This window comes from Doryrhamphus excisus, linkage group LG11 (genome assembly GCF_037039965.1).
Source record: "Doryrhamphus excisus strain RoL-2023G ecotype Guam linkage group LG11, RoL_Dexc_Guam_v1.1, whole genome shotgun sequence".
In the NCBI taxonomy this organism is placed as follows: Eukaryota; Metazoa; Chordata; class Actinopteri; order Syngnathiformes; family Syngnathidae; genus Doryrhamphus; species Doryrhamphus excisus.
In genome coordinates this window covers 2,553,891-2,575,457 of record NC_136367.1, presented here as the reverse complement: position 1 = coordinate 2,575,457, position 21,567 = coordinate 2,553,891, and the positions used below count along the sequence as shown (strand labels likewise).

The 21,567-nt window shown below is 41.5% G+C and overlaps 2 protein-coding genes across 8 annotated transcripts in view; one reads left to right on the top strand and one right to left on the bottom strand.

Annotated features, from left to right (window-relative positions):
- fam49a (family with sequence similarity 49 member A) overlaps nt 1-15,065 on the top strand; it is a 70,316-nt gene extending 55,251 nt beyond the window's left edge. For 2 of the 7 annotated variants that reach the window (XM_078794487.1, XM_078794489.1), the window contains 12 exons: nt 392-445; nt 5,815-5,894; nt 6,128-6,207; nt 8,101-8,222; nt 8,948-9,053; nt 9,121-9,257; nt 9,373-9,450; nt 11,683-11,799; nt 11,881-11,960; nt 13,088-13,214; nt 13,302-13,372; nt 13,777-15,065. In XM_078794487.1, the coding sequence (XP_078650613.1) occupies nt 6,135-6,207; nt 8,101-8,222; nt 8,948-9,053; nt 9,121-9,257; nt 9,373-9,450; nt 11,683-11,799; nt 11,881-11,960; nt 13,088-13,214; nt 13,302-13,372; nt 13,777-13,840 (975 nt within the window). In that variant the 5' untranslated portion in view covers nt 392-445; nt 5,815-5,894; nt 6,128-6,134 and the 3' untranslated portion in view covers nt 13,841-15,065. The remainder of the gene's footprint in view (nt 1-391; nt 446-5,814; nt 5,895-6,127; nt 6,208-8,100; nt 8,223-8,947; nt 9,054-9,120; nt 9,258-9,372; nt 9,451-11,682; nt 11,800-11,880; nt 11,961-13,087; nt 13,215-13,301; nt 13,373-13,776) is intronic. The other 5 variants (XM_078794488.1, XM_078794486.1, XM_078794491.1 and 2 more) reach the window with 3 other exon arrangements.
- A 48-nt stretch (nt 15,066-15,113) lies between these two features.
- Nucleotides 15,114-21,048, bottom strand: fbxo16 (F-box protein 16). Its single transcript, XM_058074761.2, is given in 8 exon segments — nt 15,114-15,269; nt 16,731-16,953; nt 17,181-17,292; nt 19,026-19,237; nt 19,240-19,449; nt 19,539-19,745; nt 19,819-19,854; nt 20,965-21,048. Coding segments are annotated over 8 exon segments (1,149 nt in total). The 3' UTR covers nt 15,114-15,204.
- Nucleotides 21,049-21,567: the final 519 nt, after the last annotated feature.

Below are 21,567 nucleotides of genomic sequence, written 5' to 3'. Positions count from 1 at the left end.
TTCATCCCAGTGACCATTAAGCAGCCGGGCCCTTGATATTTAATACTCTAGTGGACATCAAGCAGACAAGAGGCTTAATCAGCTTTATTTTGGATTCAAGGGTGTCCATTTCGGTTTTAAATAATTCAGTGGTGTGTGTGTTTGTTGTGATGTTGGTGGGGGGGGAGGGGGGGTGTATGCACTGTCTGAATGCTAGTATGAGTCAGGAGGGGAAAAAAAAGGGGAAGTGTGTTCATCTGGAAAGTTGATAGCGTACCCACGCTCGCGTTTGTCGTTACTGTGGAACGAACACACCGGGTGATTTTTTTTTTTTTTTCTCCAGTATCGTTTTGCCCTCAGACCACACTGATTTTTAAACGCAATTGTTTATTTTTTTTTTGTCTGTTTTCAGAGAAGAACAACACGCATGATATAGATAGCAACGCAAGGTCCTGCAACAGAGAAGGTAAAACACACACACACATGGACATTAAAGACAAAATAATAATAACAATAATAATATTACAATGACAATAATAACCAGGGAAAACAAGACATGATTATATCTTGCAAAAAGGGGTAGGCATTTATAAGCTTTTGCTTCAGCCTACTCCTTTTCGGGCTTGTGATCAGATAGTTGAATACAAATGTAAATAATGCAAAGTTGTATTTTGATTAATGTAAGAAATGCACTGTAATGTTTCATATATTTGCCCAAATAATAAAAAAAAAATAATAATAATAATATACAAATGGGGTGGCATGGCGGTTGAGTGGTTAGCGCGCAGACCTCACAGCTAGGAGACCAGGGTTCAATTCCACCCTCGGCCATCTCTGTGTGGAGTTTGCATGTTCTCCCCGTGCATGCGTGGGTTTTTCTCCGGGTACTCCGGTTTCCTCCCACATTCCAAAAACTTAGATATTTAGGCACAAAAAAACTGTTTCTAACCTTCTAAATATTTTTTATATAACATTATGACATTTTAGAGCCCTCCAGACATGAAGTAACACCCCTATAGTGAACTTTATACTCATATTACCCATTACAGTAGACATAATAAGAGAAAATAAGATGACGAGTGATTAGCGCAAGGGCCTCACAACTAGGAGACCCGAGTTCAATTCCACCCTCGGCCATCTCTGTGTGGAGTTTGCATGTTCTCCCCGTGCATGCGTGGGTTTTTCTCCGGGTACTCCGGTTTCCTCCCACATTCCAAAAAGTGTTTCACAAAAAAAACTGTTTCTAACCTTCTAAATATTTTTTATATAACATAACATTTTAGAGCCCTCCAGACATGAAGTAACACCCCTATAGTGAACTTTATACTCATATTACCCATTACAGTAGACATAATAAGAGAAAATAAGATGACGAGTGATTAGCGCGAGGGCCTCACAACGAGGAGACCCGAGTTCAATTCCACCCTCGGCCATCTCTGTGTGGAGTTTGCATGTTCTCCCCGTGCATGCGTGGGTTTTCTCCGGGTACTCCGGTTTCCTCCCACATTCCAAAAAGTGTTTCACAAAAAAAACTGTTTCTAACCTTCTAAATATTTTTTATATAACATTATAACATTTTAGAGCCCTCCAGACATGAAGTAACACCCCTATAGTGAACTTTATACTCATATTACCCAATATAGTAGACATAATAAGAGAAAATAAGATGACAAGTGATTAGCGCGAGGGCCTCACAACTAGGAGACCCGAGTTCAATTCCACCCTCGGCCATCTCTGTGTGGAGTTTGCATGTTCTCATGCATGCGTGGTTTTTCTCCGGGTACTCCGGTTTCCTCCCACATTCCAAAAACATGCTAGGTTAATTAGCGACTCCAAATTGTCCATAGGTATGAATGTGAGTGTGAATGGTTGTTTGTCTATATGTGCCCTGTGATTGGCTGGCCACCAGTCCAGGGTGTACTGCCCCTCTCGCCCGAAGACAGCTGGGATAGGCTCCAGCACCCCCTCACGACCCTCATGAGGAAAAGCGGTAGAAAATGAATGAATGAGTATACAAATGTTCTTGTTTACTTCCTATATGTATTTGCACAAAGCTTTTCATGTCTCATCCGTGAAAGCCCCGATGTAAACATCTAACTGTCGCAATTGGAACTGAAAGTGACTTTCCTGTCATCTTGCGGTAGACGCTTGTCCCGTGAATCCACTTGTGGTTTCGGTCGCCGTCCTGTTGTATTCAAAATATGTCCGACCAAAAAGTAGGCTTAAGTGTCCTGAAATGACTTTATACTCTCAATTTCATGACGTCGCGTCTCGGCCACACGCATTTGTTGATCATCCACTGGGAGTAAGTGCTGTAATAGACTGCATACCAAATGGCGGTGACCTTTTGGCTGATTGTTTGAGAAAGGCCAGACAGCCGCCCGCAAGGCAGTTAGATCATGGCCCCCGCCTCACTGCTGTGGCCGTGTTTGTCATCATTAAAAAAGACGCTGTGTGCATTTACACCAGCCAATCACAGGGCACATATAGACAAACAACCATTCACACTCACATTCATACCTATGGACAATTTGGAGTCGCTAATTAACCTAGCATGTTTTTGGAATGTGGGAGGAAACCGGAGTACCCGGAGAAAACCCACGCACGCACGGGGGAGAACATGCAAACTCCACACAGAAATGGCGGACGGTGGAATTGAACTCGGATCTCCTTGCTGTGAGGCCTGCGTGTTAACCACTCGTCCGCCGTGCAGCCGTGATTAAGTTGTTACATTAACTTGAAACCTTCCTACCAACATCCGGGGCTCAAACACAGTTTTCACCCGGTACGCCGTCTTAGTCCACATTCCAAAAATATGTATGTTAAGTGGGAGTTGTATCCACTGAGGTTGGAATTGAACCCCCGGTCTCCTAGCTGTGAGGTCTGCACGCTAACCAGTCGACCGCCGACAGCACTCACTCTCTAGTGGCGCAAAACGATGCTTTCTAAAGATGATGTCTCACTCTGTAAACTTTTTAACCTTAGCGTTTTTAACAATATTTATCAGAACTTTTAGCTATTTATTACTTTTATTTTAACTAACGTATGAAACGTATGAATTATTAATGTCTTAGACCCAAAGACATGACAGTACATATACAGTAATCCCTCATTTATCACTGTTAAATGGTTCCAGAAATGACCGTGATAAGTGAATTACTGTGAAGTAGGATTTCTTATAAAGTTTTATATATAAAAGTCTGGTCTTTTCACAGACGCCATCATTGTTTGCAGTCTAATAAACCGGCAATGGTATTATTTCATTTGAACGTGATTACAATTGAATGCATCACATAATCAGTTCCCAGTTCCGCATGTCCAAAAGGAGTAGGAAGAAGCAAAGCTTATTAAATCCTACCCCTCCATCTGGTACTTTTACAATCAGTAACTGTTACATTTGTTCACTTCCTGCTTTCATAATATAGTTTAAGTTGGGGTTTTTTTAAGTATTTTTGTTTATTTTTTTGTCACATACCGAAGTACGAGGTGATATGACCATACAATGACATAATGGGTACCATAGTATGTGTACTAATATATAATATAATATAAGAAATAAGGAACATAAAAAGACCAAAACAGTACCAAAAACGGGATCTTTAAGTATTCCTATCTTTTCCTGATGGAAATCACTTTTGTAGGTTTGTACACAGTACATACAGTACATATAGTATGTGTCCCCGTGTACATTAATACCATTCCAGCAGACTATAAACATCACCACTCATTAACAATGAGCTTTCTTGAAAGGATAGTTTTAGATACCAAAAACCATGTCATCATATTGGAGGGGCGGGGGGGGGCACTTTGTACCTGAGTGTAGATACATTTTTTTTTATTCCCCGGCATAAACCAGATCCAGAAAGCGGTGCTTGTTATTTTCTGTCAAGCAGTGTAGGAATGTGTGAAGAGCTCGGGGAGGAATGAATAGCGGAATTGAAAATAGCCATTGCTTGCTGGGGGGGGGGCACAGAAATGGCGGGGTGTGATCATCACGCACACACGGCGGCGGCACACTGTCTCTTTTGTCGTCAGCGTCACACTACGATTTAAGTCTGGCGAGTTGCATCTTTATGCTCGAGAAGAAAGAAAGTCACTCTCTCTTTAGTAAGCTGCAGTCCTATCTCCCGCTTGATAGACTCCATTTTTATTCCGGGATAGTTACTCCATTTGACATTTTGATTACAACGTGAACGGGGGCCCACGCGGAATGCTTTTTTTAGCTTCTTTTATCCATTTTTATCCGTGTGACGTTCTCTGACGTAGTCGCTTTTTCCCGTAATGGTGGCCTCCTGTAATACTGGGGGGGGGGGTAGTCCCCTGAAATTGCTACCTTCTCACTGGCTTTTTGCCTCCTATAAAATATTTATAGAGACGCTGCCATTTAGGTTTCTTTTTCCCCTTTTTTGTTTGGCTGTGTCTGGGAAGGCACAAGTCCAGAGAAACTGGCTCAGGATCTGTGTAGTCTAGAAGAAGCACCGTGCGGTACTACTACTATTAATAGTATATTATTATGTTGGAACTACCACATCGGTAGCATTGAACGGTTGAGGGTTGGAGTACAATGAGTAATTTTTTTTAAACAGGTCGGCGAATGGATTATAAGTGATACAGGACAAAAATGTACTACTGTGATTGAATATATGGCCAGCCAATCACAGGGCACATATAGACAAACAACCATTCACACTCACATTCATACCTATGGACAATTTGGAGTCGCTAATTAACCTAGCATGTTTTTTGGAATGTGGGAGGAAACCGGAGTACCCGGAGAAAACCCACGCATGCACCGGGGAGAACATGCAAACTCCACACAAAAAATGGCGAGGGTGGAATTGAACCCGGGTCTCCTGGCTGTGAGGCCTGTGCGTAACCACTCGTACAATGTGCAGCCCCAGTACAATTCATTCCCAGCTGTCTTCAAGCGAGAGGCGGGGTACACCCTGGACTGGTGGCCAGCCAATCACAGGGCACATATAGACAAACAACCATTCACACTCACATTCATACCTATGGACAATTTGGAGTCGCTAATTAACCTAGCATGTTTTTTGGAATGTGGGAGGAAACCGGAGTACCCGGAGAAAACCCACGCATGCACGGGGAGAACATGCAAACTCCACACAAAAAATGGCGAGGGTGGAATTGAACCCCGGTCTCCTGGCTGTGAGGCCTGTGCCCTAACCACTTGGCCACCGTGCAGCCCCAGTACAATTCATTCATTAATTTACTACTGCTTATCCTCACGAGGGTCGCAGGGGGTGCCGGAGCCTATCCCAGCTGTCTTCAAGCGAGAGGGGCGGGGGTACACCCTGGACTGGTGGCCAGCCAATCACAGGGGACATATAGACAAACAACCATTCACACTCACATTCATACCTATGGACAATTTGGAGTCCAGTTTTGTATGCACGGGGAGAACATGCAAACTCCACACAGAGATGGCCGAGGGTGGAATTGAACTCGGGTCGCCTAGCTGTGAGGCCTGCGCGCCAAACACTCGGCCACCGTGCAGACTGGTTGCAGAACCAAAAAACTCAATATAATTAAGTACAGAAATCAATGACACGTTATATTATACTTACTCTGCAGGTGGGGGGGGGGATTAAATATTTTTTTTTAAATAAATTAAATAAGCAACTCTAGCTAACAAATCACCCTGACGGAAAAATTGGGGTATTGGGTAATCTGTCTCGGACAAATTGACTGACATTGAGTGAGTGAAGTGAAGTGAAGTGAAGTGATTATGTTTGTTATTTTTCAAATGTATGTACTGTTTGCATTCATCCATTATTTTCATGTGTCTGTTTTTACTACTATTTTGACCATCAGGTTTGCTGGAATGGGTAACCTGCTAAAAGTCCTTACAAGGGAAATAGAGAACTATCCACACTTTTTCCTGGACTTTGAAAGTAAGTCTGGCAGAGGAGTGAATAAAAGATGGGAGACCAGTTTTTTTCGCTGATGTGGATGCAGTATTTTTTTTCCCGCCGTCATTCATGTCTTCATGCCTTTTTTTTCGTCCAGACAGCACGGGCGACTCTTTCAGCTTCCAATGTCTTCACTTTTTAACATCACTTACACTTTTCGTCCTTTCTCTTCCTTTCTCTCTCTATCTCTCCATCTCTCTCTCTGTCTTTTGCAGAAGCCAAATGGGGAATCTGTTAAAAGTGCTCACTTGCACAGAGCTCGAACAGGGGCCAAACTTTTTCCTTGACTTTGAAAGTGAGCATAGCCTTTCTTTTCCGCTAAACCAACAGAGTCACCCCCTCCGCGCTTCCAAGAAGTGAAGGGTCAGCGTATTTTAGCTCCTTGATTGGCTGGCCGTTCAAGCGCTCATTGAAACATTGAAACAGGAGCTGACCCTTGACTTTTTGCCGTCTCCTTTGACTTGCTTGTGCATGCATGCTCTGCTGTTGTCGGGGGGGAAACGTCCCTCATCTGTACGGTACAGTCGATCCCTGCTGAATAGAAGGACATTGATTCCCTTTCATGAAGCCTGGATTATGCTGCAAAGTGTTGCAGTCACTTTGCCTTAAAAGTGACTGCAACACATTAATGCCAGCTTCTATACCCCTCCCGTCTCTCTTTAACTGCCATTGCTCACTCATGACGGATGGAGCTAACAAGCTAAATTGCATAGACGAATATGATAAATAAAGTTTACACCATATAATATGCCTCACATGCTTAAATGCAGGGGTCTCAAACTCAATTTACTTGGGGGCCACTGGAGCTCGGGTCTGGGTGAGACTGGGCCGCATCAGGTTTTCTTAAAAAAAAAAAACAAAAAAAAAAAACGCATTTATTAAACATTTTTTATTTTATTTATTACATTTTTATTTTTCTACACAAAATAAGAAAAATAAACAAATCAAGAATAAAGAAAATCAATCAATCAGTAATAAATAAATATAATAATAATAATAATAAAACGGCAAATAATAAAAACTTAAGAAACCACATATAGTTGGTGGGTAGACAAATGATTTTTTTCAGATTAAAATGAACAAAGCATTATTAGAGCCCTGTAGACATGACAAAACACGACTATAGTCACATTTATACTCTTTTTATTTACAACATATTGCGCAACCGCAGGGTCTTGAGACACATGCTAACTCGCAAACTAGAGAGCTAGCGACCTAAACGGTAGCCTTCAAGTTATTTCCTTTCAACTAGCCAAAAACCTACCACTTCCACACGGATAGGGAGGATAACTATTAACAGTTATTTAACCTTTAACATGAACATTAATCAAACGTATAATTTTTTCTGGGTACATGATACCATACAGCATCCATATCAAACTTGCGCGGGCCGCACTAACATTAAACTTTCATATCAAGGCGGGGGGGCCTCAAACTAGTGTCCTGCGGGCCACATTTGGCCCGCGGGCCGCGTGTTTGAGACCCCTGCTTAAATGCATTTGAAATTGTAACATGGAAAGATACTAGGGTCACACCAATATGGATCTTTTATCCATTATAATATATTATATTAAATATAGTATAAATTGGATTTAAATTGTATTAAAATAAGATGAAATACCTGCTTTTGATGGCTTAAATATTGTCACAAAAATGTTTTACAAATATATAAATGGAAGTTCAGAATGACAAATACGCAGGGATCCACTGTACCATATTCGATTTCCATTGCCTCATGTTTGTTAACCACCATATACAAGTAAATACTGTCTTTTCTTTTGTTTTCTACCTCTGCTCTTCTGTGACATTTCACCCAACCACAGTGTTTGTTTACTCAGTGAAGAGGAAACGATGGCATGACAGCGTGTTTTATTTATATATTTATTTATTTTTTAAACAGGCGCCAGACATAGTCGGCGATGCTCTATATTTACAGCAGCTAGTTTTGTGGTCATGGCGGCCCAAACGTTGACATACAATATGTTAGAACTCGTGCATGGGCTGGCCACAATAAAAGGCCACTGAAAAAAAATGTGCATTTTTATGTGCAGTCCCAAAAACTGTATTTTTATACTCTTGATTATTAATGTTAATGAATTAATACATGCTGTCAGCATATTGCCTGTAAAAGTTAGTGGTTATGTTTGTTATTTTTCAGTGTCTTGATGTGTGTGCTTGCTTTGCTTAGATGCACAGCCCACAGAAGGAGAGTGCGAAGTATGGAACCAGGTGAATTCTGTCCTCCAGGACTCTGAAAGCATCCTATCAGGCCTGCAGGCATACAAGGGAGCCGGACAGGAAATCAGAGATGTAAGGAACCTGCTTAGGATAGAGCCCTGTGGTACACCAGTTATAAGTACCAACAACTTCGGCTCATAAAAAAAAATGCATTTGGTATATTTGGAATGATGTGTGTGTGTGTGTGTGTGTGTGTGTGGGCGGCATGGCGGTCAAGTGGTTAGCGCGCAGACCTCACAGCTAGGAGACCCGAGTTCAATTCCACCCTCGGTCATCTCTGTGTGGAGTTTGCATGTTCTCCCCGTGCATGCGTGGGTTTTCTCCGGGTACTCCGGTTTCCTCCCACATTCCAAAAACTTAGATATTTAGGCACAAAAAAACTGTTTCTAACCTTCTAAATATTTTTTTATATAACATAACATTTTAGAGCCCTCCAGACATGAAGTAACACCCCTATAGTGAACTTTATACTCATATTACCCGTTATAGTAGACATAATAAGAGAAAATAAGATGACGAGTGGTTAGCGCGAGGGCCTCACAGCTAGGAGACCCGAGTTCAATTCCACCCTCGGCCATCTCTGTGTGGAGTTTGCATGTTCTCCCCGTGCATGCGTGGGTTTTCTCCGGGTACTCCGGCTTCCTCCCACATTCCAAAAACATGCTAGGTTAATTAGCGACTCCAAATTGTCCATAGGTATGAATGTGAGTGTGAATGGTTGTTTGCCTATATGTGGCCTGTGATTGGCTGGCCACCAGAAAATGAATGAATGAATGTGTGTGTGTGGTGTTCTTCAGGCAATTCAGAACCCCGGGGACTTCATGCTCCAGGAGCGGGCCTGGAATTCTGTGTGCCCTCTTGTCATCAAACTCAAGAAGTTCTACAGTTTTTCTCTGAGGCTAGGTGGGTGCCATTGTGACAGTACCCCCCCCCCAATATGTTAGTCTAATTAGTGTTTTTCTGCGTGCAGAGGAAGCTCTAAAGAGTTTGTTGGAGTCCCTGACATGTCCGCCCTACACGCCCACTCAGCACTTGGAGAAGGAGCAGGCTCTGGCCAAGCAGTTTGCTGAAATCCTCCACTTCACGCTACGCTTCGATGAGCTCAAGGTGCCCAAGCGCTTTCTCCCCCAACGTGACCTCAGTCTGATGACGCATCGTATGATATATGATGCTGTCAAGCGGCGGATTTGAGTAACGGCTTTTTTTTTTAATTTCCTCTCAGATGAGGATTCCCGCCATCCAGAATGACTTCAGCTATTACAGAAGAACCATCAGTAGAAACAGGATAAACAACATGAATGTGAGTTAAACTTGTTTGACCATGTTTTTATTATTACTAAAAAGTCACCGCTTATGTTGACAATCCGTCTATGTCAACAAACTCATCAGCTCTTGGTCCACTGTGTTATTTTCTTATTAAAATGTGCTCGCTTATGTTGACAAACTCATCAAGCACTGGTCCACAGTGTTCTTGTACCCGCCGCTTATGTCGACAATCCGTCTATCTCGACCAATTTGTCAATTCCTGGTCCACCGTGTTCTCGTTATTAAGAAGTGCCCACTTATGTCAACATCTTGCCTGTGTCGACCAAATCATGAAGTCTTGGTCCACCATGTTTTTATTATTACTAAAAAGTCACCGCTTATGTTGACAATCCGTCTATGTCAACAAACTCATCAGCTCTTGGTCTACGGTGTTATTTTCTTAATAAAATGTGCTCGCTTATGTTGACAAACTCATCAAGTACTGGTCCACAGTGTTCTTGTACCCGCCGCTTATGTCGACAATCCGTCTATCTCGACCAATTTGTCAATTCCTGGTCCACTGTGTTCTCGTTATTAAGAAGTGCCCACTTATGTCAACATCTTGCCTGTGTCGACCAAATCATGAAGTCTTGGTCCACCATGTTTTTATTATTCCTAAAAAGTCACCGCTTATGTTGACAATCCGTCTATGTCAACAAACTCATCAGCTCTTGGTCCACTGTGTTATTTTCTTATTAAAATGTGCTCGCTTATGTTGACAAACTCATCAAGCACTGGTCCACAGTGTTCTTGTACCCGCCGCTTATGTCGACAATCCGTCTATCTCGACCAATTTGTCAATTCCTGGTCCACCGTGTTCTCGTTATTAAGAAGTGCCCACTTATGTCAACATCTTGCCTGTGTCGACCAAATCATGAAGTCTTGGTCCACCATGTTTTTATTATTACTAAAAAGTCACCGCTTATGTTGACAATCCGTCTATGTCAACAAACTCATCAGCTCTTGGTCCACTGTGTTATTTTCTTATTAAAATGTGCTCGCTTATGTTGACAAACTCATCAAGCACTGGTCCACAGTGTTCTTGTACCCGCCGCTTATGTCGACAATCCATCTATCTCGACCAATTTGTCAAGTCTTGGTCCACCGTGTTCTCATTATTAAGAAGTGCCCACTTATGTCAACATCTTGCCTGTGTTGACCAAATCATGAAGTCTTCGTACACCATGTTCTTATGACTAAAACCATGTTTTTATTAAAACTAAAAAGTCACCGCTTATGTTGACAATCCGTCTATGTCAACAAACTCATCAGCTCTTGGTCTACGGTGTTATTTTCTTAATAAAATGTGCTCGCTTATGTTGACAAACTCATCAAATACTGGTCCACAGTGTTCTTGTACCCGCCGCTTATGTCGACAATCCGTCTATCTCGACCAATTTGTCAATTCCTGGTCCACTGTGTTCTCGTTATTAAGAAGTGCCCACTTATGTCAACATCTTGCCTGTGTCGACCAAATCATGAAGTCTTGGTCCACCATGTTTTTATTATTACTAAAAAGTCACCGCTTATGTTGACAATCCGTCTATGTCAACAAACTCATCAGCTCTTGGTCCACTGTGTTATTTTCTTATTAAAATGTGCTCGCTTATGTTGACAAACTCATCAAGCACTGGTCCACAGTGTTCTTGTACCCGCCGCTTATGTCGACAATCCGTCTATCTCGACCAATTTGTCAATTCCTGGTCCACCGTGTTCTCGTTATTAAGAAGTGCCCACTTATGTCAACATCTTGCCTGTGTCGACCAAATCATGAAGTCTTGGTCCACCATGTTCTTATGACTAAAAGTGCCTGCTTATGTTGACGTCAACATAAACGTTCTATGAAAAATCGTCCTGTTTATGTGTAGTATTGTTAAATTCATCATTATCTCTAGGGAGCATGAAACACGACAGCAACTACTGTCAAGTTCCACAGCATTAAAACATACACACAGTGACTTCCTGTTCATTACAAAGTAAAAGCATGGCAGTATTAACTAACATTTTAGTGGATTCTTCAGCAACAAACGCATTTTTAGATTGAAATGAAGACGTCAGTGTCATGATAGTCAAGGCATACAACACAATTGGACTCTGTTAAGATAGTAACAGTCTAAAATATGATATGACGACACAGGAATATAAATGAAAATATGCAGCTACAACTACATTGTGGTATCATGACTGATTTATTTTCTTGTTGTTCTTCTTCTTCTTCTTCCTGCAGCTGGATATTGAGAATGAAGTCAATAACGAGATGGCCAACAGAATGTCTCTGTTTTACGCCGAGGCCACGCCCATGCTGAAAACGCTCAGCAATGCAACCACAAACTTTGTGACTGAGGTAAGACTTTTAACGAAAATATCAACTCATCCATGCATCAAGTGATGTTTTTATAATGTTGCTATGTTGTGTCTCATGCAGAACAAGACTCTTCCACTGGAAAACACAACAGACTGTCTGAGCACCATGGCCAGCGTGTGTAAAGTCATGTTGGAGACACCGTGAGTTCTTACTGTTTATACCTGCAGCACTTATATAGTATCTAATATTCATTCATTCATTCATTTATTCATTTTTTACCGCTTATCCTCACAAGGGTCGTACACCCTGGACTGGTGGACAAATTTTTTTAGGCTGTAACTGTGAAAAAAAAATAGACTTTGAATGGATATTTTCATAGTTACAGCAGAGAAAAACTGTCTAAATGCGTTTTTAGAGCCCTCTAGACATGAAACAACACCCCTATAGTCACATTGACATTCATTCATTCATTTTCTACCGCTTATCCTCACGGGGGGGTGATGGAGCCTATCCCAGCTGTCTTCAGGGCAAGAGGCGAGGTACACCCCGGACTGGTCGCCAGCCAATCACAGGGCACATATAGACAAACAACCATTCACACTCACATTCATACCTATGGACAATTTGGAGTCGCTAATTAACCTAGCATGTTTTTGGAATGCGGGAGGAAACCGGAGTACCCGGAGAAAACCCACGCATGCACGGGGAGAACATGCAAACTCCACATAGAGATGGCCGAGGGTGGAATTGAACTCGGGTCTCCTAGCTGTGAGGCCCTCACGCTAATCACTCGTCTGCTATGCAGCGTAAAAACATCTTATTTTCTCTTATTATGTCTACTATATTGGGTAATATGAGTATAAAGTTCAGTATAGGGGTGTTACTTCATGTCTAGAGGGCTCTAAAATTAATTCATTCATTTTCTCCCGCTTATCTTCACGAGGGTCACGGGGGGTTGCTGGAGCCTATCCCAGCTGTCTTCAGGGCGAGAGGCGGGGTACACCCCGGACTGGTGGCCAGCCAATCACAGGGCACATATAGACAAACAACCATTCACACTCACATTCATACCTTTTGTCATACAATTTGGAGTCGCTAATTAACCTAGCATGTTTTTGGAATGCGGGCTGAAACCGGAGTACCCGGGGAAAACCCACACAGAGATGGCCGAGGGTGGACTTGAACTCTGGTCTCCTCGCTGTGAGGTCTGCGCGCTAACCACTCATCCGCCGTGCAGCCCCACTTCCATATTACGTACATTTATTTTCATTCACAGTATCGATAGTATGACATCACTATTACCAAGTACGATGTCTTCTGTGTTTAGGGAGTACTCGAGTCGTTTCAGCAGCGATGACACCGTCCTATTCTGCATGAGGGTCATGGTCGGCGTCATCATTCTCTACGACCACGTTCACCCCAACGGCGCCTTCAACAAGTCCTCCAAGATTGATGTGAGTCTCACGGCGCCGCGAGCGTCACCAGGGGTGACCACCACCACCACCACTACTATGTCATGCGTACAATTCCTGTCTCCTCAGATGAAGGGCTGCATAAAAGTGCTGAAGGACCAACCGGCAGACAACGTAGAAGGCCTGCTGAACGCCCTCAAGTAGGTCACACGTGAAAAATAAAGAATATAGTTGGTTAGTTAGCTAAGAAATATACAATAATAATAAGTTTCTAATTTAAAAACTACTATTTTAATGTGATGCTGGCAAAGCATTTTATTGTTAATGCCTGCTGGGATGCAGTGAGGTCAGCCTCCGTCTGGGCTTCTTTGGCTCCCTCTTGTGGACAGAGGCAGCAATTGCAGCGCCTTGGATAGACAAGGTTTTTCCTCTCTAAATTTATTAGGTGCGACTTATACACCAGAAATAATGGTAGTATCAAGATGTCCGCCACATTATGCTTCGTGGTGGGCCGCCATTAATAAATGTGAACGCGCGGGAAACACTGAACAGTGACAAAGCAGTTTTCGTAGATGTTATTAATATCATTTTTTTTACTCTTCAGATTCACCACAAAACACCTGAACGACGAGTCCACTCCGAAAAACATCCGGACGATGCTCCAGTAATGTTTTTTTTTTTTTTTTTTCTCGTTGATGTTTAAATCTAAAAAGATATGAAGAGGATCAATGCGCTGACCTCAAAACAAGATGTATATGTTTACATTATTTAAAAGACATGTTAACACTTTGCGTAGTCGTTCTCTCCAAGTTAAAGGTGCATGCTACTTATAGCGACAGAAAAAGAAGAACGAGACATTTCTGCCAGCCTTAAATCAATCGATCAATCGTCTAACGTCCTTTTCTATATAAACACAAAAAAAAAATAAATGCTATGTATTATTTCTGCGCACAGAATGAGGTTAAAGGGCTGAAAAGTGGACGCAGGTGAGGGATTTTTGGCGTTTTTTTTGGTGTTGTTTTCTACGATTTGTCCTGTTGTCTTCCCACTGTGAATATAAAATCAATATACAATCACTCACACCACACAATACATTAGAATAAATATTTCACTATTTTCCTACAACCGTAAGGCTAGAAAAAAATAAGGTTTAAATTCCACATGTTATGATAATATTTTTTAAATTTTCCTGCTGTTTTTCATTATTGCTTTTTTGTTAATATATTCATTTGTTGCCAGTTTTAAAAGCAGGAAAAAAAACGCCTTGTTTGAGTGTGTGAGTGGGTTGAATTAGTTATTTTTAAATTATTAACTAGATTTTTTTTTTTTTAATGTGAACTTTAGCTTTATGTCATTTTATTGCCTTAAAACGCACATTTTCAACTACTGTACTCTTTCAATTGGCCTGCTGTGTGGAACCTGATACCGGTCTGCATATTATTATATTATAGTATTCACAATATTCACTAATATTGGACAATCACATCACTAGATCTCATGCTTTTGTAATAATCCTCTTTTTTTTTCTCCACATATTCCAGTCATAACTCAGCATATCACTTGATAAGCCTTAAACAATCACCATAAAAGAAGTACTGTAGTACATTAAATCCAAATTATTTGTTACTTAACACACCTTTCCATTGTATGTCGATTTTTGCCGTATGTACACATAAGCCATACTTTGGGCTGTGTTCTACTATGCGACATGTTAAGAAGTACACACAGTACAAAAAAACTCCTTGTTGTGCTCCTGTGTGATGAATGAAAGACATTTTCTTTGTTTTTGTTGGAAGTTGTGGACTGGCAGATTATATGTATATTGATTTGTATTGTTTAACGAAAGGGTTGTGTGAATTGGGTAATAAAGGTGGTACATTTCTTACATATAAACACTTTTTTATATTTTATTCTAAAGCATTAACATGATTATTGGCTGTATTGGAGTTTTAATTCCAGCAGCTATTACAATACAGCAATTGGCGTTCTGCAAGCTGTCATTCCCTAATTGTCCTGCAGGGGTCGGTGTTCGTCAATCCACGTGTTGTGTGAGTGTTAACGGAGTAGTCCAAGGCTGAAATTCAAACAGGGGTGCACCTTGGAAATAAAACACAGTTGACACGAAAGGGTGAAATATAGTAAAATAAAAAATAGTAGAGAAGTAATATGTTAAGTTTAACATATTACTTCTCTACTCGAGTAAAACAAGTCAAAAGCCGTGTTTGAATTCAATTCGCTTCCGTCATGCTTCCACTGTACACACATTTGAAGTACCCGGATGTTAGCAGTGCAGCCATATGGCTTAGTCACTTCACGCATTCATTCATTCAAAAACTATCCAATCATGCTGCTGTCAAAGGATAATTTGACAATAATTAGTGATAATTTGTAAAGCAACACATAGCAGATATGCTAAGAAGTTATACATAGTATTATACATAATATTTCAAGAAAAGGCTTTGAGGTTTAGGTGGAAAAGCCCATTAGTGTGAAGTTCAGTCTTGCTCTTTTTTTTTTTTTTAAATCAAATAATTCAATATTATAACACTCTTTGTACATTATCTTTTTATAATGTTATTATTTTATTGCCATATTATTTTGACTTTATCCCTGTAATATTGTAAAATTTTCCCCAACTTAATTTACCCCCAAAATTACTAAATTAATTTTGTTTGGTTTGTTTCTCCTGATATTGTGACTTAATTATGTAATATTTCCATAGTATGCTCCTAAAATGATTTCTCATATTATGAGTCTAGTCTCGTTAAAAAAAAAAGTTCTGTTGAAGGACAACTTTTAAAGTAAAATTTTTCCATTGTATATTTTCTTGAATTAATTAATTCTTGAATTAATTCCCATAATATTTTAACTTGTATCATAACTTTTTTCTGTAATATAATGTTCCAACAATTACAGTTGAAATTGTTTTTTCTCATAATATTGTGAGACAATTTTTTTTTATTATATTTCATTAAACTATTATTTTGACTTTATCCCTGTAATATTATTAAAAAAAAATTCCCAACTTAATTTCATCCAAAAAATAACTTAATTAATTTTGTTTGGTTTGTTTCTCCGAATATTTTGACTTAATTATGTAATATTTCCATGGTATGCTCCTAAAATTATTTCTCATATTATGAGTCTAGTCTCGTAAAAAAAAAACCTGTTGAAAGACAATTCCCATAATATTTTAACTTGTATCATAACTTTTTTCTGTAATATAACAATAATATTGTGTAATAATATACATTATTATATATTATTATTACATAATATGTAAAAATGTTTTTTTCTCATAATATTGTGAGAAAAAAAATATATTTTTTATTGTATTTATTATACTTTTTTAAATGTTTTTCTGTAATATTTCAACCCTATGCTACTAAAATAACATTATTTTCCCTCTTAGGTCAAAAGGTTAAGGAATATCTGATCCAAGATGTTTGTGGGATTACATGCAAAAGGTGTTGCAACACACTGAACACTTTTCTTGCTTCATGCTTACATCATGTAACCCTAAAGGAGGAGGAGGGGGGAGGGGCCACGACGACTTACTGGGAACGCTCCTGTTTGAACGCTGCGATGCCCTGAGGGCCTCCGCACTCAGCCTGGGTACTGCCGTCCTCACCGGGCCCGGACGCTTCCCGGCATTCCACCGAGCCATCCCCAGCAGGTTCTGACCCGCCTCCTTGGTGACGGGGTAGCCTTGACCGTGAGACGCCCACTGGGGCCGGGGAGGAGGGGGGGTGTGGGTGTTGAAGTTTGAAGTGAGGAACATCTAAATGTAGCAAAACCAGATTTACATTCATATTCAGCGTCCTTGTCACCTCTGTCTTGTTTCTCCCTAATTTGTATCCCCCCCCTTGCCGGCCCCCCGACCCCCACTGTGATGCTGTCACCATTAGCATGTGCCTCTGTGTAAAGAGCTGCTCCATATATGCATGAAGTCAACAATGTCTCAGTGGGGTTCATAGTTAAGAGAATGATAAATGAAGGCTAGCTTACCAGAGATTTAGCTTTGCGTAGTTTGTACTTGGCGTCAGACAGCGTCTTCGGTCTCCCGTCGTCCCCCTTGTCAGTTCTGCTGCTACAGGTGCTTGATCTGCTCTTCGTTGGCCTGCGGGAAGTGGTACTACTGTCTGTAACTCTAAACCTAATCCTGTTCTTGAGGTGGTATAATTGTTCCCAAACCTAACCCTGAAACTGTCCCTAACTCTGAAACTGTCCCTGAACCTAACCCCAACCCTGTTCTTGAAGTAGTACTACTGTCTGTAACTCGAGCCTAATCCTGATCTTGAGGTAGTATTATTGTTCCCAAACCTAACCCTGAAACTGTCCCTAACTCTGGAACTGTCCCTGAACCTAACCCCAACAATGCTCTTGAGGTAGAATTGTTCCTAACCTTAACCAACCCTAAAACTGCCCCTAAACCTAACCCCAACCCTGTTCTTGAGGTAGTAGAATTGTTTCTAACCTTGACCAACCCTAAAACTGTTCCTAAACCTAACCCCAACACTGTTCTTGGGGTAGTAGAATTGTTCCCAACCTTAACCAACCCTAAAACTGTCCCTGGAACTGTCCCTAAACCTAACCCCAACCCTGTTCTTGAGGTAGTAGAATTGTTCCTAACCTTGACCAACCCTAAAACTGTTCCTAAACCTAACCCCAACCCTGTTCTTGAGGTAGTAGAATTGTTCCTAACCTTGACCAACCCTAAAACTGTTCCTAAACCTAACCCCAACACTGTTCTTGAGGTAGTAGAATTGTTCCTAACCTTGACCAACCCTAAAACTGTTCCTAAACCTAACCCCAACCCTGTTCTTGAGGTAGTAGAATTGTTCCTAACCTTGACCAACCCTAAAACTGTTCCTAAACCTAACCCCAACACTGTTCTTGAGGTAGTAGAATTGTTCCTAACCTTAAACCAAACCTAAAACTGTCTTTAACCCCAACTCTAAACCTAACCCTAAAACTGTCCCTAAACCTAACCCCAACCCCGTTCTTGAGGTAGTATTACCCCAATCCTAACCCTAATACTGCCTCAAGGAGTAGGTAAGGTTACAGACAGTTTTAGGGTTGGTTAAGGATTAAAGTTCGGGACGATTAAACTAACTTTAAGGGTTGGTTTAAAAGTTAGTTTACCCTAGCCCCAACGCTGCTCTTGAGGTAGTTCAATCGTCCCTAACTTTAACCCTGACTCTAAGCCTAATACTACCTCAAGGAGTGGGTCGGGTTACAGACAGTTTTAGGGTTGTTTAAGGATTAAAGTTGGTTTAATTGTCCCTAACTTTAATCCTTAACCTAGGATTAAAGTTGTCCCTAACTTTAATCCTTAACCTAGGATTAAAGTTGTCCCTAACTTTAATCCTTAACCTAGGATTAAAGTTGTCCCTAACTTTAATCCTTAACCTAGGATTAAAGTTGTCCCTAACTTTAATCCTTAACCTAGGATTAAAGTTGTCCCTAACTTTAATCCTTAACCAACCCTAAGGGGCAGTGTCAGTGTTAGGATTAGCGGACTGGGATCCAGGTTAGATTAGGGACTCTTGTAGAGTGTTACGGTTGCCGACGGTTTGGGACTAGGTTTAGGGGACACCCCAGTCTTAGAGTTTGGGTTACAGACTGTTTTAGGGTTAGGTTTGGGAACAATTATACGACCTCAAGAATAGGTTTGGGGTTAGGGTTAGGGGCGGTTTCAGGGTTAGGGTTAGAGCAAGGGTTGCCATACAGTTTTAGGGTTGGGGGTTTCAGTTTTAGGGCTAGGTTTAGAGAGGGGCAATACACTATGCCAATGTATCGCCTTCCTTGGTGAACTGGACAGATGATAATGAACCATAAGGGCTGTCTTACGCCGCAATGCCTTGCCCGATGGCGTCCATGTTGTCCAGGTAGTTGAAGCGCACCGTGTCCTTGGGACATCTGTCTGAGTCTCTCCAAGGCGGAGGCACAGTCGGACGCTTCTTTTCCACTCCTCCACCTTCCTGGGTTGCGTATGTTGACGTGTCATCGTATTTCCCAACGGGTGCCGTGTCCGAAACCACCGTCTGCCGGAAGCGGGTATTAAAATTTCGATCTTATTCGGAAGCGACTTGCCTCTCTTCCAGACCTTTTTTATTGGGATCAGCAGCATCTCCTTCGCAGTCTGGATGTAGTGTCTCTTCCACACGCCCTCTTCAAACACCGTGGGGGAGAAGCCGATACACCAGCCCAGCCTCAGACACTTGGGCATCCATAACCGGTCCAGTTCCACAATGCTTTTCCAGTGCCAGCTCACCTGCCCACAAAGAACAAATATATGAATTATTAATTATATTTCCAGGCAATGGTATCCCGTATGCATGTGCGATAGCGTCGAGGTTTAACCTGGGCACAGCGACAGAGGCTACGTGGGTCCAGGAAGGAGAACATGTAGAGGCAAACGGTTCTGGGCAGCAGGCAGGTGAAGTCTGCAGCCACCAGAGGGAGCCGTGTGCTCACGCTCAGGCTCACAACCGCGAGCAGCTCCCGAGAGCAGCCCTTGATGAAGTCTTGCAGCACCAGCCTCCTCTGGCTGTCAGACCACCTGTCAAACTGATGAGCACATGAAAGAAGCGGAAGAAAGAAGCGGAGAAGAAGAGAACAAATGGCGCCTTTTTCGACGTACCCACTTGGCCAGGAGGCGCCGTCGCTCTTCAAAAAGCTGCAGACAGAATAACAATGAGGGTAAACGTTTGATGATTTCATGTCGTTTATTCTCCTCTGTGTGTTCATTGTGGGGGAATTTTTCCCACCTTTTTGTCTTGCCATAAAGTTAATATGTGGCTGTTTTGTTTACATAGCTTAGCATATAACTGACCTACATTGGATTGATAGATTTCATATTACATAATTTATATTTTAATATATTGGCTTATGCACGGCGGTCGAGTGGTTAGCGTGCAGACCTCACAGCTAGAAGGACTAGGGTTCAATTCCACCCTCGGCCATTTCTATGTGGAGTTTGCATGTTCTCCCCGTGCATGCGTGGGTTTTTTCCAGGTACTCCGGTTTCCTCCCACATTCCAAAAACTTAGGAAGTAGGCACAAAAAAAACTGTTTCTAACCTTCAAAATATTTTTTATATAACATTATAACATTTTAGAGCCCTCCAGACATGAAGTAACACCCCTATAGTGAACTTTATACTCATATTACCCAATATAGTAGACATAATAAGAGAAAATAAGATGACGAGTGATTAGCGCAAGGGCCTCACAGCTAGGAGACCCGAGTTCAATTCCACCCTCGGCCATCTCTGTGTGGAGTTTGTATGTTCTCCCCCGTGCATGCGTGGGTTTTCTCCGGGTACTCCGGTTTCCTCCCACATTCCAAAAACATGCTAGATTAATCAGGATTAATTCATTTGAGAACTGATTAATTGCACAATACACCATTTTCAAAATATTAACTCCATACAAAGTGTACAGCTGCAAAGCCTGCGTGCTGACCATACTTCCACCATGCAAGGAGTTCACAGCTAGGAGACTCGGGTTCGATTCCCCGCTTGGGATGTGTGGCGTTTGCATGTTCTCCCCGTGCATGCGTGGGTTTTCTCCGGGTACTCCGGTTTCCTCCCACATTCCAAAAACATGCTAGGTTAATTAGCGACTCCAAATTGTCCATAGGTATGAATGTGAGTGTGAATGGTTGTTTGTCTATATGTGCCCTGTGATTGGCTGGCCACCAGTCCAGGGTGTACCCCGCCTCTCGCCCGAAGACAGCTGGGAGTGTCTTCAAGTGTTTTTGTGTTGAGTGTGTTGGCTGTTCTTACCTTAACGTTGGAAGGCGAGTGGTTCAGGGGCGTCCAGGTGCTCAGTTTGGTCTGCATTCTATCACCACTTCCTGCATGTGGCATCTTTCTGTGACAATGCATGCATCGTTTTTTTTTTTTTTATTTGTATTTGCATTTGACATTTAGAATGGAAAATAACACCGCTTAACTAGCTTTTATTTTATATTTACGTACATAAACACTCACCATCAGTTCCTCTTAGGAGCCAAACACACCCAAACACACAGCTGCTCTAATGTCCATCCACCTAACGCGTCTCCTGTGCATAGTTTACTCGTTGCCATAGTAACAGTGACTGCGCTTTGCGTGTCACACACACAGGGGGTGCTGTAAAGCAAAAACCACAGTGGGGCGTGTGCACTAATGATGATAAATGTTTTTGCTGGAGGTCTGACTCTGCAGCTGCAGAAGCCCTGATGGTGCAAAACAAATGTGCTTTATTTTGTATTTTATTTCAATACAAAAATGTGCTTTTTGTTCATTGAAAATTGCATATATATATATATATATATATATATATATATATATATATATATATATATATATATATAATATATATAAGCGTTAATTCAATTAATCATA